Genomic DNA, 15,493 nt, shown 5'->3' with positions numbered 1-15,493 from the left:
AGGTGATCTCATCAGATTACCACCACACAACCACATTAATAAGGTTGGGGTTTTGAGGCAGAGCCTTCTAGTTTACAATGAAGTGCACCTGCTACACGTGTCCCTTTTAGTGCTTGTGTAAGATACGAAAACTAGGACAACACAATACCACTAAACTAGACTACTTATCCGTACCTTTGGATTAAGTGGTTTAACTGTGTAGCTGAAATAAATTCACACAACTTCAAAAAACATGAATTAAAGTACACACAGTGATATATAGCCACAAGATTCATTATAACATGTCGTTACTTATAATGTAACCCTTGTTTTCTGATATCAAGAGTATGGAGTCAAGAATAAAATATCTGTAGCAGGGCTTTTTGTGGCTTGGCTGGCCTTGTCTCTACTTGGATCATAGAGTACCAAAAGTATTATTTCTATGCTGAATATCTCATCTTATTTCTGGTACTTTCACTATACTCAGTTTGCCTCTTACAGAGTGAGAACGAAATTACCCAGCTCACACGAATCATCAGGCACACAAACAGATAGCAATTAACTGAAACTATTTAGGTAATGGGCTAGTATTTTCCAGTTCGTTAACCATAAATGACGGAAGCTTTTGGAAAACAAAATACTGAATTATCAAGCTGGAACATTTTCCATCAGCTTCTCCCACTCTCCTCTCACAACAATCAGCAAGATTCTCAGCATCTCTTGTTTAACACTGTCTGCCTCTTTCATATAGTCTTTTGGCGTGGTGCAAGGCCTTGGTACCAGACAGTCCTTAATGGTTCCCCGTCTTGTTTGTCTCATGCACTCACCAAGGACACACATGCGGACGACGCGATACACTGACTATTCCACTGATCTACAGGTGGTGGTAACATGCCAAGATATGCCGCAATGTGCCAACAAAGATAGGGAGGAAGACTGCAAGCTAATAAATGTATTAAAAATACATTTAAAATACATCCACCTAAAAATAAATTGCATTTTTCGGCTCTGTAATTCATTTATTCTTTTAGAAGAAATCTAAAAACAAATGGGAGAAATTTATATTTTAAAGTTATCTGTTTCATGATGGCACCCACTGGTTTTGCATCAATTCGACAGAATACAGTTTCGGTATCCACCTATGTAGATTGACACAGCCAATCAAATCTCACATTTCAGTGTTCCATCATAGGCTGAGCAGACGGTCACACTAAGCCAGACAGCAGCCTGCTACACAACACAAGAGCCACAACAAAACAACAACCCATACAAGTCTCCTTCTTATTTAACTTACATGAACAAAACATAACATGAACAACGTCATTTCCTGCACTTAGCTTGTTGAACAAGCGGCCAAACAAATATTCACCGGAATAAAAAGTTCACAGCTAAAGTCAGTTTGCAGGCTAGACAGATTACAAGCAGCACATTAAACAGCATGTAAATGCACCTGCAAATGTTTTTTTGGTCACGCCGTCTGCCCATGTACTGACATGTGGGCATGTTTTGTTTGTTTTTTTACTTTGTCTCTCATGCCCTAGGGTGTAACACTAGCACTTTGGCAGCCTGCCAGCTGCTGTCAATCAAACACAGATAGGAACATGCCATTCCAGCTTTTCTGATATTTCCCCAGATACTTTTTTCTTCCCTTTAACAATACATTTAAAATAAACACATTGATGTTATCTGACTACAAAAGCGATAAATGTGAATTCAGTTAGAGGCTTTGCAAATGTTTTATGAGAAAAGAAATGCACTTGAAACACTTGTTAGAACTCAAGGGTACACCGTCCGTTGTGGTGATTAACAATCAATGTAAACATCATTTTTGTTTTATTACAACAAAACCACATGGCCCCTTTAAATGGTAAACCATACTCTTATTGTACTCCTAATGTAAGTTAACACTACCGTTACCATAGTGCGAGTGAAAGAGGTAAGCTTTCTTTGTCATCAAAGTCAGTGATGCAGTTTAAGTCTGGCTCAATTATCCGTCCTTAACAACTTGTGGCAACTGCTCATGCTTGTGCATCAACAGGCTTAGCCAAATCTGGGCTCTGGTGAAAACATAAAACCACCACAAGGACATTAGGACGGTACGGGTTTAAAGCTGCCATGATACCCACCACTTCTGCATCTCACAGTTGGGTTCACAGCTGTGGTTTATGAAGCGCGCCTCATTGCCCATTCGGTAGCTGTCAATCACCATGCCACTATCCAGATTCAGACAGTAATGGCCACTGTGGGAGAAGTACTGCTCCATCATACGGCTCCTGAAAGATGGTACGAGAGAGGGGGTGGGAGATTCAAAGAGAGGTTTTCATTAATTTCCATGTCAAAAGAAATCAAGTCCTGAACTGAGGAAGTGGCAGAAAGACAGATGCAGAATAAACACCCAATAACAATTTCTTGAATAATACGTGACCACGATTGTCTCACCTGAACTCCTGTTCGCTAACCACTTCTCCCAGGTACTCGATGATAAACTGTCCAGAGCGAAGTGACTCCTTGGTACGGATACCCCAACCCTTGCCCTCAGCACGGAATCGCTCTAGACACTGGACCCACTCATGTCTCTGGATGTGTTGGTTGTCACACAGATCACCACATGGGCAGGTGCTGGGAGAGCACTCAGCAAAACTCATCCTGGGGAAGCAGGAAAATGAGGCTGCTATTCTTTTGTCTCAACACTATAATGACCCTCTATTCACACGTTTTGTTTACTTAACAAACAACTTTACAACAACGTTCCTAGACAAACATGACTAAACCAGAGTACTGTATTTTGAACAATAATAAGATCCAAGTGTTAAAAGCCGCCATTATATGCCGGGATTTATCTTTACCTATTCAGGCAATCATCCAGGCAGCATTTTTCAGTCGAATCCTCGCGTGGTCTACAGTTGCATGTAGTTGTTTCATAACCAGAAAGAGGCTTCACATCCACATAGACATCTGTGAAGCAAATGGGGAAATTACCATTTTACATTTACTGACACTATCATGAAGTGTGAACAGCAGTGAGAGCATCAAATATTTTAATTCCTGTTTTGCAAACAATGCATGTAATTGATCACAAGAACTAAAACAGTTAAAGCAACCAAGGCAACCAAAACAAAGAAATGCAAGCACATGATTTAATCAGGCCACGAATTACATTCTGACTGGGTCCCTGAAACAAAGCCGGATACTCACTTGATCTGATCTTTTTATAAAGGGGGACATCAGGCCTCTTGTAAAGCTGAAACACAAAAACAGAATGATAAATGTAAAAGAGGTTTAACGACATAAACAAATGTGAGCCTTCACTGGGGCTTTACCTTTTGAAACTATCCGTCATAAATTTACAGTGAACAGAAAACCCTAAAAACACTTAGTGCTCAACATGATTGATCACCTGATCGTGTTTCCACAGCCATAAGATGTCGTAAGGCAACTGGAAATCAATGCGCTTCTGTCTCAGATACTTTCCTAAAAAAAAAAAAAAAAAAAGCAGGGGAGAGGAAGTCATTTTTGACAATATGCATAAATCCTAGTTATATTCATAATTAGATTGACCCTCTGTGTTTTTCATCTTATCATCGCTGAAAATGCAGGCCTGTGGTTAATGAAAAAAGAAGTGTCCTGTTCCTAGAAGCAGGTTTACTGAGTTATCTGGATAGCTTTGATGAGTTATATCAGAAGCCCTTTGAATCTGAAGGTCAAAAGAGTAGTCATGGCTTTTACTCAGCAAAAGTGACTAACCAAACTTCATGAGATAGGCCAATGTTTGAATTCTGCATATAAAACCAACTTTTTACAGCACCAGAAAACATAATTAACTTAGATTTGTCAAGTATTTTAAAAGACGGGACAGTTAATTTTGTTAATACCTGCTTAAATCCTGCGTTTTAAAAATAGGAGGCACCGTGCAAAAAAGTGCTCTAATTTGAGACTCACCAACATGTATAGGAGCTGGAAACAATCCATAGTCATGTTCCCCAGGTATGTATTCTAGCTTCTCTTTCTTTAGCTGCAGAAGCTGACTCCGGGGACTGCAAGGTGTGACATAGAAATGGTTAAAAAAAAAAAAACAACTGTTATGATATCTTGATATATCTAAAATGAACTATTAGAAGGGAAAAAAGTAACATTTTATTGTAAGATTTCTTTGGACTCACTCTTCAGTCTTGTACACATCCGAGTAAAGGCCCGCCTTTTGGAACTTCTTCTTTGGAGGTCTGGCTGGTCTCTTCTCCCTTTGGCTGGTTATGGGTATGGGCGGAGCTTGTTCCCTGGTGACGGTGTCTGGTTGTTCTGGGGAGCAGTGGCCATCTGGCTTGCTTTCCATTGAGCTAAAAATAGAACCATGACTTGGTTTCTAGTGAAGACTGGACTTACTAAATGTTGCTTTTTACATCAGCATTTACTCACTAGGGCTGAAAAATTAATCGTTTTCAAATCGAAATCGCGATTTGAAAGATAATGATTCGTGAAGACGGCAATTAAAATGCACAGCACATCTGACCCGTTTTAAACAGCCATTAAGTTACAAATTCATTCCATTGTCATCCTTGTGAGACAGATCTGCTCGTCAATCACAAGCTCCATGCTTCTCCTGTTACGGTCCTACTCACCAATCAGACTGGGCACAGGGCGTGTACTTAACAAACAAAACTAGAGGAAAACGTGGGATAAGGGCACCAGCCGAATTGACACAGGCAGCAGCTGTGCTGCGGTTTTGTCCGGCGTGAACTCACACTGAAGTGTTTCAGCAGCGGACCATTTAGCCTACACGTTGTTGACGTTTTGTTGATTTGTGATTTTGTGTGCTTCAACAACAGATAACAGCGCTCTGTGAGCCTGCTCTGTTCCTCTCTCTGCAGGCTAACGTTACATATCCACATGGAGCATTTCAGAATAAGAGCATTTTGCCTGTCTGATTTTGCTGACTTGTTCAGATTTTGCTTATTTGTTCAGTTGTCTTTGTCTTTCATGATACTACCATGGTTAAGTAGCTATCTAGTTAAATTGGGGGTTTTTTGTCTGTTTTAACTGTGTTTATTGTTGATGTATGATCGGGAGTCTGCAATGGGTGTTTTATTTTGAAAATCAACTGGATTCTCTATGCTGTTCTGTGACTGACTTCCTGCCTGGTTTATCTGCTCTGTGCTGCTTGATGTGGCTTCCGTCAAAAATAGACTGATAGGTAATATTGAACTTTAGCAAAACTTTAGCCCTAGTACTCACTGTAAATCTTTGTCAGTAATGGTTAATATGCAACAATGTAATGGAAATTTGCTTACCCACGAAAGTGCTGGAGCTCGTCCTGGGTAAGCCAGCTTCTTCCTGTCCCAGATTTGGACCTTGCTACCAGGTTGCCCAGGTTCTCCTCTCTGTCCGGCAATCGTTCCTCAGTCTCTTCTACCACCCTGTCCTCTTCTTCCTCCTCTTCTTCTTCATCCCCTTCTCTGTCCCAGTGCTTCCTCTTCTGACCTTTTCTATGCTGGCCTTGGACTACCGACTCAATAGCATCTGTCACAGTGTCCCCCTCCCACCCTCTGCCCCCGGCTGGCCGTTCTCCTCCTCTATCCCTGTGCCGAGTCTGATTCAATTCAGCCACTGGTGGTGGAGATGGTGGCGGGGAGGGTAACGGGTACTTCCTGGGACGTCCGGGGCCCCTCTTCTTTACCACATTGTTTCCTGTACGAGCCTGTCTCTGCAGCTTTTTGGCACGCAGGATTTTATTGACGTGGTGCAGGCTGTGTTTGGATGGCTGTACCCGATGGGAGTGGTGGGGCAGGGAGGCATCCAGGCAACAGTCCTGAGTGGGGGAGAGGCAGGAGGAGGAAGCAGAGCCGTGGGAGTGAAACAGAGAAGGTTGGTGATGGTGCTGCTGCTGTCGATGGTGCAGGGATTCATCAGGCCCTTCAGGGGTCGAGAGGGCAACACCTCTTGTCTGGATACCTGATGAACCTTGTCAAAGACACAGAAAATTATTGCTGCATATGTAGCACTAATTATCAAAGCACACAGCACACATTTTTAACAATTCTTAGGGTTTGTAAGTGGCAACAGTTGAGACAGTCAGCTGTGATTATACTGCCCTGTGAATGTCTTAACTTTGTGAACTAATGGACAAAAGTATACAGTTTGGTAAGATAAAGGGACATGTGATTTTTTTACTATTCATGCCAAACATTTTCTGAATGACAAAATAGTCTTTCACTTTTGGTTATTAATTACAACTTACAGAAATTTAAATTCATACTCATACTCCCCCTGGTCTTCTAAGAACTTTGACCCTTTACCTAACCTATTCCTCCACAACTTTAAACTTAAATTACTTCATTCAATTTATTCTATATGAATTGTCAGAATGCCACAGATTTAAAACAATATTAAAAATGCAAGCAAGCAAGCGCAACTATAACAGACTGAATCGTAACAAATACTGCTATACTTGTAATATGTCTATTAACACCATCATTGTGTGTCAAACAAGTCCACGCTCAGTTAAAGAAGGCTGCCCCATGATCAGCGACCCACACAAACTGGCCACTGTGAGATCAAGAAGGCCACACATGTAACCCAAGTCACCGGGTAAGACAGAGTCAGAGGGGGACAACTGATTAGCGAGCTTATCAGAGTGAACAACAGATTTAATCACTGTCTGGCCCCTGCCCCAGTCCCATGTGTTGTGTGAACATGTGGTCATGATGGGTTATCATGCATGGAGTCAGCCAGTGTATGGACACGCAGGTTGTACATGGCTTAAGTTATGTAGTTAATGGGAACAAACATTTATTATTGTTTTGTTTTTCTGACTTGGAAATTCACTTAAAATCTAAACATTTGGATGGAAACATATACATTCACACCTGCTCTTTTATGCTACACCTTATCCTTGGCTACATTTACAGTCTTTTTTTCCACATCACTCTCTACCCATACTCTCTTGTCAGTATGCATCTATCTACCTCCATCACTCCCCACTTTCTTGTGTGCCAGCAAAGCCCCACCCTCTGCCTCCTCTACCTTCACGGTGCAGTCTGCGACCGCTGGTTGACCCCAAAGCCTGAGCTCTAATCCAGGATTACCCTGGCCTGGTTTGAACTGCACCATGCTGCCTAAACTGGGACCTTACAGCTTCCCATCTCACTTACTAACATGCACATATGAATTGGGTAATATTCAAATACAAACACCTACCCTACCACTGCTCTCACACACACACAAACACAAACACACACACACAAAGAACATCATTCTTAGTCAGGGGGCATTTGGAGTCGCACTTATAAAGCAAGACCATGGCTTTATGACCATCAGCAACATTAGATCAGCCCAGGTACTGGGTGTAGGCATCACATTGTGGGCTTTTGAGGGAAATGTCTACTAAATATAGCTTGTTAACAAAACACTCCACCCATTTTGCTCCAGCAGGAATGCTATATGAACTGTGGCCAACTGCGGCCATCCACACTCACAAAGGGGCCAGTTTAAGTCATTACGAAAGCTTTTTTTTTTTTACAAAGCCCATAACCACTAGTAAGAGCTACCAAATGTCAGAGAGTGTATGCACAGGGGATGTCAGTGTGTCTTTCAAGGGGACTTTTTCACTAAAATAAGTGGCCCAGTCTACTTTGTATTTTCTTTGTACAGATGGGGGAGAGCTGAGAGGGCTACAGATTCAGAACAGATCATTTTCAAGTGATGTTTGATCTAACCACAACTGAGTAATGGATGGTTCTCCAGTTGTAACCACTACACAATTTCTCAGCACTGTGACGGATTTTCAGAGAGCAGAGACCAAGTTTTGAGAGCCCACTTGCTGTGCCATATGGCAATGTCTGAAAGGGTTATTGCCCAAAAACATAGTCCTGGAATCAGTGCTGGATCTAATTGATTGCACACTGTTCCAAATGCACCATAGCTGTGCCAAGTCATAAAGCTCATTATACATCACCCAAATACATTCAGCCACAGGATTCTTGACACAACTGCATCCGAACTATTTTTGGAAAATGAATTTGGTGCACAATTGACTCCATTAACCTTCATAATAATGCCAAGTTTAATATGGGTCTGTGTTCTGTGCCAGCAAACTCCAAAGCTTACAGGGCTACATGAACAATATGGAATTCAATGCTTTGAATGAAATGTCAAAGAACAAATACATACAAATACCTCATTGCTGCTAATGTTACTGTTTATTATAAAGTCTTTTCTTTATTTTAAATTAACTATGCAGATGCTGTTGTTACCTGTATATGAGTTTATCGGTGGGTGCTCAGCTGCAGCCCACTCATTACATTTAGCTCAACTAAATTAGACTTACCTAACTCTCTTCTTTCTGCTGATGTTGAGCGGTCCTTCCTCATTGGCCGTTCCATGCGGGAGAAGCTGGAGCTCTCTGTGACTACCTCAGTCTTTCTGCTCCTGCCCCCCTTCAGTGTAGTGCGGGTGAGAGCAGATGCAAACAAATTTGTGAGGTTTGGAGAATCATGGGTTCCAGGCTCTACATCCTCCATAGGAGTGAGAGGCTCCTCATCCTCACTGTCTGAGCAGCCTGCTGGGTCTTCAGCCCGTCCATCTGAGAAAGGACCCTGGCCAGGTGCCACATGGCTCCGTGAAAGCTTAGAGTAGTCTGCCTTAGAGCTGCCCATCCTGAACCAGGACTCCACTGGGTGGTGGCCTTTTGAGCTGCTACCCAGTGCCAGCCTGGAGGGGCCAAGACAGGACATGGAGCTCTCTTTGCGCTTGTACCTTTCTGCAGATGAGGATGATGATGAAGAAGGGGAGTTAGCAGAAGAGGCAGCAGCTTGCTTGCTGGCACTGATGCTGGAGGAGTCTCGTCCAAAGCGGCATCGCTGTAAAGACTCTGCCATTCCTAAACTACCAACGCGCTCTCCTTTCCCTGATGCTCCACTGTCAGAAATCCCTGCGCTAGCCCGACTCCCTGATCCTCCTCTTGCTGCTTCCTCCCTGTCCTCCTCAGCACAGCGCTCCCTGTGTTTATGTCTGTGTTTGTGTTTGTGGTGCCAGTTGAAGGAAAGCTCAGAGGACATGGGTGGGTAGAGAACAGGGGACCTTCCTCCTCCCAGGTAATCCTGCCTAAGTAGCTTATGTTTTTTCTTGTGAAATTTGGAGGGGTTCAGCAGGAGATGTGATGGGTGGTGATGATGCATGTAAGATGTGGGGGGAGGAGGGGGGAAAGACGGTGAGTGGTGAGAGTGGTGGGAAGGAGCTGTGTGGGGTGACTGGTGGTGTGGGTGGGGATACAGAGTACTAGCAGGAGGATAGCCTCTGTAATAGCCCAACCCCAGGGGCCCAGAAGAGTAGGGAACACCATAGGAGGGGTGGTAGAAGCCTCCACTGGAGAGTGGAAATCCAAGCCCAGGTACAAAGGGAACTTCAGACATGGACTCCCTCAGTTTGGGAGGCCGTCCCCGTTTCTTCTTCATGTCTGGTTTACGAACATAGTGCAATGGGTCACAGGAGTATGCAGGATGGGAGTAGTAGCTACCGAAGTTAACCCTGAAGATTGTAGGCAGGAGGTCCCTGTGAACATAATGATGTGGAGGAGGGCCACTTGTGCCTCCTATGCCACCACTGGCCCTGCCCCCCACTCCTGGCCCTCTACTCGTTCCTGCAGCCATGCCTATTCCACTGCCAAGCCGGTGCCCTGTGGTGCGGTGTGCTATCCGAATTTCACTCAGTCTCACAACAATCTCGTCCAGCTCAGCAAGAAAGTCTGGGTCATGCCGCCGGGAGCGCAGCTGTAAATACTTCTTCTTGCGTTTCCTTTTCTGTCTTTTTAGCTTGTCATAGCCAGGACACCCATGGCTGCGGCGTTTACACTTGTGCTTATGTTTCTCTTTGTGTCCCAATAATGAGGAGGCAGGAGCTGCTGGGTGAGATCTCCTGGGGTCAGGTGATGACCTTGCCCCGTGGGGTGATGGAGAGGGTGAGGGATGTTCCATAAGCACAGTGGAGTGTCGCCGCCTGCCTCTGGAATTAAGGCCCACCCCTGGACCCATAGCTGAACCGATGACACCTGGCATTAATAATCCACTGCCCATCCCGGGTGGCATTCCAATTCCACCCAAGCCACCCGCCCCTCCAGCTTTCTCACCACGATCAGAAGTACTGTTATTGTCTGTTCCTATACCACTGTCACTGGGCACTGTCTCCTCACTGTGTGACTCACTCACTGGTGACGGAGTGGCTTCTTTTAGCTCACTGAGGGGTGCAGGGGAGGTGGGATGGAGCGGCCTGGGAGGCGAAAGCTTATGATAATGGAAGTGCTGCCTATAATGGTGGTGCTGATGGTATCCACGGCAGGATGACTTTTTCTGGGAAGCTGCTGTGGCCATAGATGATGACATTGGGCCCAGCCCTGGGTTGCGAGGATTAGGGGCTGAAAAGGTTGGAGGAGGAAGGAAAACGTGTTGTGGCTATGATGGGGGTTAGAATAGTGAGAGTGACCTACAAAGTGCACTGAGCCTGGCTCCACAAAACTGGCATCGCTGATGGGACTTAGGCCTCCACTAGACTGTGAGAGGGAGGGGGAGGGAAAGACCTCTGAAGAGGAGAGCTGGTGGTGTTGTGATTGATGGTGATGGAGAGGGGAAGTGGTATTTGGGGATAGGAAGGGTTCTGGTGGAGCTGTAGCTGTGGCATTAGTCATTGCTTTTGGTTTACGGCCTCTCCTTTTACCCATGTATATTGTGCCCTTTTTACTGACATTAATTTGAGGCCCTAGTTTTCCCCCAAAAGAAGCAGCCAGAGAGGACAATGATTGTGTTGCAGCTTCCGCAGAGCCAACCACACTACTGGTGGAGCCTTTAGGGATGTCTTCTGTTCTAGGGCCTAACAAGATTTGACTGAGAATACGCTTCCGTTTCATGCTTTTCATCTTATTGATCTTGCCTATAATAGTTTTCATGATAAGCTGCCCATTTCCTTTGCTGCGGAACCGTTTGTCTCCCATGTCCCCTGCCTCTGGAGCCAACGTGGGAGGTTGACCCTCCTGGGGTAAGGTAGGAGGAAGGCGCTTGGGGCGTCCACGTTTTCGAGGTATTGGTTTAGGAGGGTTCAGGTCTACCTCTGGGTGAAGAACAGGGGGGTCCTGCTCTTCTTTGGACTTCAATAAAGATGAAAAGACCTTGGAGGGAGCCAGCTTGTTAGGTAGGCACCCACGGGTCGAGGCGTCAAGCCTTGGCATTTTTGACTTCGGCCTTCCTCTTTTTTTAGGCTGGGTTGGGAAGAGCTGTGATGCTGGATTTTGTGGCACAGGATTGGGTTTCACCTTATTTGGGTTAGGAGGCCTGCCTACAGGTCTTTTCACTGGTGGCAATGGCATTTCCAAGCTTGAAGATAAAGGCATGGTGGTTTTGCTCTGGTCGAAGGGACTGTCCTGGCCTGCTCTTTGACACTGAGTCTTGTTCATTACACGGGTCCAGCGGGGTTTCCTTCCCCTGCGTTTTTTAAGGGGTTTGCTGTCCTGCTCTGCAGGAGAATCTAGGGATGAATCAGGGGAATCATCTCTAAGAGGCGTTTGTGGGCTTTCTTCACCATCCAGCTCTGGTGAAGAAGGTGCCCTTTGTCTTACAGGCTCAGGAGGACTGCTAGTCCGACCGGGTCGGCTACTATCCCGGTTGGGACTGCGCTTACTTGGACTAGAGCTCTTCCCCCGCAGTGACTGATTACCAGCCCCCTTGTCTTTTCCATCTGGCTTTCCTGTTCCTACTGGAGGAGGGCACTTGGTTAAGTCTCTGGGGCTATCCCTCTCCTGCTCAATCTCACTTGCACTGCTTTCCTCTGCCAAGGCAGGACTATCTCGTGCATGGTGTCCTTGTGAGGGAGCAGGGGAGCCCAGATGACTCACTGCACTCACTGTCCTCTGCTCAGCTGTGATGGTGGAGGAGGATGAAATGGGACAAGATGGTGAAGAGGTGGTGTGGGGTAAGCAGTGAGCTGGACGTGACTGTGGCTTTGAAATGCTACTGTTGTTGTCATTGTTGATGTCCTTTGACATGGCTGACAGGCGGTTATTGCCATACGTGAGTGCTGGGCTGCTGCTGCGACTACTGCTGTTGCTGCTGATGTTATTGGCGCTGTTGCTACTAGCTTTCCCAGCCCCTTCTGTGTCCTCCTTCCTCAGTGGTGTCAGGATAGGTGAATTTTCCATACATTGTCTTTATTCCTAGAACCATAGGGACGACCAGGAGGTCGTGATACAGGAGGTGGCGGAGAAAGGTGTACCATTCTTGAATATGTGTTCCTATTGGCCATAGCCCTGTCCCGTTGCTTGGCTGTGGGGGCCATAAAGCCTGAGCTTGGGACAGGAGGAGCGGGGTCAATCTTTAAGGGCTTCGCCGGCTTAGGGGTCTTTGATGGTGGGCAAGTCGCTATGAGTTGAGCTAATTTCTCGGTGACTGTGGGTGCTCCCCAATTTTGAACCCCCTTGTCCTTGTCCCTTTGACTTTCAGTGCTGAAGGTGTACTGAGAAGGTTTAACACCTTCAAAGCTGGGTTCTTTTGATGCAGGTAGTGGTGGAGAAGGGGAAGATGTCCTGGGGTTGGGTTGTGGAGTTGGTGTTTTCTTCCCAGAAGGATGCGTTTTGCTGTCTGGTGGAGCGCGGTGAAGGTTAAGGGGCCTCTCAGATGTGGTTGTGGCTGCTTTCGTGTCTAGCTTTGTATCAGACTTGCAATCCAACTTTGGTGAACCCTGCAAAAAAAAGATGGCAGGTGGTTAATGAGAACTGGTACTAAGGAATAATTATTACATTTAAGAAATACACTACCCAGTTTCTAAATAACATGGATGGTAGGGCTGGTGCTTCTGGGGTGGTGACATTACAAACAAATGCTTATGAAATAAATGGCCTACCCCAGCTTTAAGAAAACATGCTGATTCTCCAGTTCAGGAAAAGGGTTGAAATACAGTGATTAAACTAAATCATCACAGTAATCCTTTTGAATTTGAGGTCCAGTATTTTGCTGATCAGGCATCTGACAAACAGCGTCTGTTATTAATATTAATATTAATATCGTAACACAGCAGTGACTAGGAAATTAGACTAATTTTAAAATATGCCACTATTATCATTAATCTAATGTGCTTTATGTGTGTCTTTTTCAGGATGATGATTGAATGAAATATTAATGAGACATGTTTTTGATATTTATTTTGGATAAATCAATCAATAGATTAATCAACTTCTCAAAACAATAATCCTTAGATTAGTTAATTTAAAAGCAAATCGGTGGGTGCAGCCCAACTGGATGTATGTACAAAGTTACTACTACAACTGAAGTCATACGCTGACATCTAATGACAACATTGAGAGGAATGTGGCAAAATCAAGAGCAACTCTGGTGTTAATGTCACTGAACCTAACGAGTTGCTCCTATCAATCAGAAAATAGGTTTCTATACCCCTTTACAAACTGCAATTCATTGATGCGATTTTCGGCCCAATGCTGCTTCCCCGGCATACCCGTGGGGGAAGTTACACTCAACTCAATAACACTTTTCAGGGTCAGGTTGGGGACAGAGACAGAGAGCTAGAGAGAGGGGTCACGCAGTAAAGGGGGGTGGAGAGGACATGGCCAGGCAGAGACAGAAGATAGACGACACAGACGGAGGGAGATTGGAGGGGGCGGTACATGATGAATAGAGACAGGCCAACAGAGAACACAAAGAAAACTAAAGAACAATTTATACTCTGCTCTTTATCTGCGCAATAACACGGTGATTACTAGGGTAAACTTGTTGTGGATCACTTCCTTGCTGACGATTGAATAACAACATTTTAAGGAAGTATGGTAAATGTACAAAAGAATGTAAAAATAATTATTTGGTGATAAGGCTTGACAATTAATTGAAAAGTAATCGAAACTGAAAGTTAGAGCCTCTAACAGACGTAATTTCCCCATGTCAGTAATTTTGGTTATTTGCGCTAACCGCCTTCACTTTCCAGCAGTTGTGGAAACAACAGACAGACTTTTAATGAAGGACACACTGTGACCTATACTGTGCAGTTACTGCCAGACTGACAACTTATTACTCACTCGCTTTTAGCGTCACTTTCTGCCGCTCACTCTCTCTCATTTGCTTGTTTACTCACTCGCTACGCAAACACATAGGCACGCTAACTTTAACTCTGCTGCCCTTATAAAAGCACCAGTCTCACAGATGTCCTTTGATGAATGAGGAGAGGAAGCTAGCAAAGCGTGATTTAACATGCTCTCACAGTGTGCGGGTGAAAAACATTTGATCCGCATTGTATTAAATAATTGAGTGAAAGTTTAGTAGCAGCAGTCATAATTCAGCAGCGGCGATGTACCGAATATATGGGAACTATGTCTGTAATTGCATGTCATCATTACCATATTACTTAACATTTAGATAACGGATTTGTGAAATCTGTGAATAAATAAACCCAGCTTTAATAGCTGAGCATATTTACAGCACAAACCTTGTTAAAAACCACAACAAAAAACATTCAAAAACAAAATAATCGTTCAATAATCGTAATCGAGATCAAATGTTCAATTAATCGTGATTGTGAAATCTTCCAGCCCTGATGTTGAACACTGTCAATGCTGAATGTTCACTTTTGGCAGAGTGTGAATCCATTTATGAATCAAAATACATAAACTGACAATGTTTTCCCTCCTTACCCTTTTTGCTGGAGCACTCCCATTCACTTGGGAGGGTGACAGGATGATAGTGCTGGCGGTAGAAGGAGCAGGAGGAGGTGGTGTAGGAGCTTTAGCAGAGGTGGTTGCTGAAGATGATGGGGCTGGTCTGTTGACACTGGGACCCTTCTCCTTCTCTTTTTCCCTACCATGTGAAGGACTCTGGGTCTGACTGCCTGGCCCATCACCTGTAGCCCCTGCACGGTTTCCACGAGCACTGCCTCCTCCACGCCCTGTATGCCTCACAGTGGCCCTGAAGGCTGGTCGGCACACATAATTCTCCAAGATCTTAGGGGGCTTCTTTGTTCGTTTTGCTTGAAGTCCAATCTTAAGTTTGACATTGCCCTCGGACAGGCTGCTCTCCTTGATGGAGAAATGAGACTGGTCACCGCTGGCACCTCCTGGGCCACTTGGCCCTGCACCTCCTGTACCAGACGAGACAGCGGCAGCTCCCTCCTTCTCTCTGTCTCTCTTCTTCTCCTCCTCCTCTTCTTTCTTTCCACCCCCTCCCTCCTTCTCTCGCTCCCCTGTGGGGGCACCTGAGAGAAGAGGGGGTGGAGTTGCGGTTCCCCCCTGAATCTTCAGATCCATCAGAACTTTAGGGGGCGTGCAGGTTTACTAGGGAGGGGATATTGTGGATACCAGGTAGAGTTTTTGTAAGGGGGTGGGATGGGGGTGAAGGGGGAAAAGGGGGAGGGGGATAACGGTGAGGGTGAAGCTCTCCTTGGTTTTAGGTGGCTTCTCTCCCTTCCTCAGCTGTCCAGCCCTCTTTCTCCGTCCTTCAACTGTAGCAGTAAAGAAAGGTATAGCAGGGAGAGAGAAGGA

At 45.0% G+C, this 15,493-nt stretch overlaps 1 protein-coding gene across 1 annotated transcript in view; it reads right to left on the bottom strand.

Annotated features, from left to right (window-relative positions):
- Nucleotides 1-15,493, bottom strand: part of ash1l (ash1 (absent, small, or homeotic)-like (Drosophila)) — a 33,115-nt gene that overhangs the window by 13,504 nt on the left and 4,118 nt on the right. The window contains 12 exon segments of the mRNA XM_038725902.1: nt 2,106-2,252; nt 2,419-2,625; nt 2,826-2,934; nt 3,175-3,220; nt 3,377-3,450; nt 3,919-4,013; nt 4,140-4,313; nt 5,265-5,934; nt 8,300-10,402; nt 10,405-12,145; nt 12,148-12,693; nt 14,651-15,453. Of these exon segments, the coding sequence (XP_038581830.1) occupies nt 2,106-2,252; nt 2,419-2,625; nt 2,826-2,934; nt 3,175-3,220; nt 3,377-3,450; nt 3,919-4,013; nt 4,140-4,313; nt 5,265-5,934; nt 8,300-10,402; nt 10,405-12,145; nt 12,148-12,693; nt 14,651-15,259 (6,521 nt within the window). The 5' untranslated portion in view covers nt 15,260-15,453.

Source organism: Micropterus salmoides, unplaced genomic scaffold (genome assembly GCF_014851395.1).
Source record: "Micropterus salmoides isolate LMB-PRFRI ecotype aquatic unplaced genomic scaffold, ASM1485139v1 Ms_hic_scaffold_17, whole genome shotgun sequence".
NCBI classification, from domain to species: Eukaryota; Metazoa; Chordata; class Actinopteri; order Centrarchiformes; family Centrarchidae; genus Micropterus; species Micropterus salmoides.
Note: the sequence above shows the minus strand (reverse complement) of the source record. Positions and strands in the feature narration are given on the sequence as shown.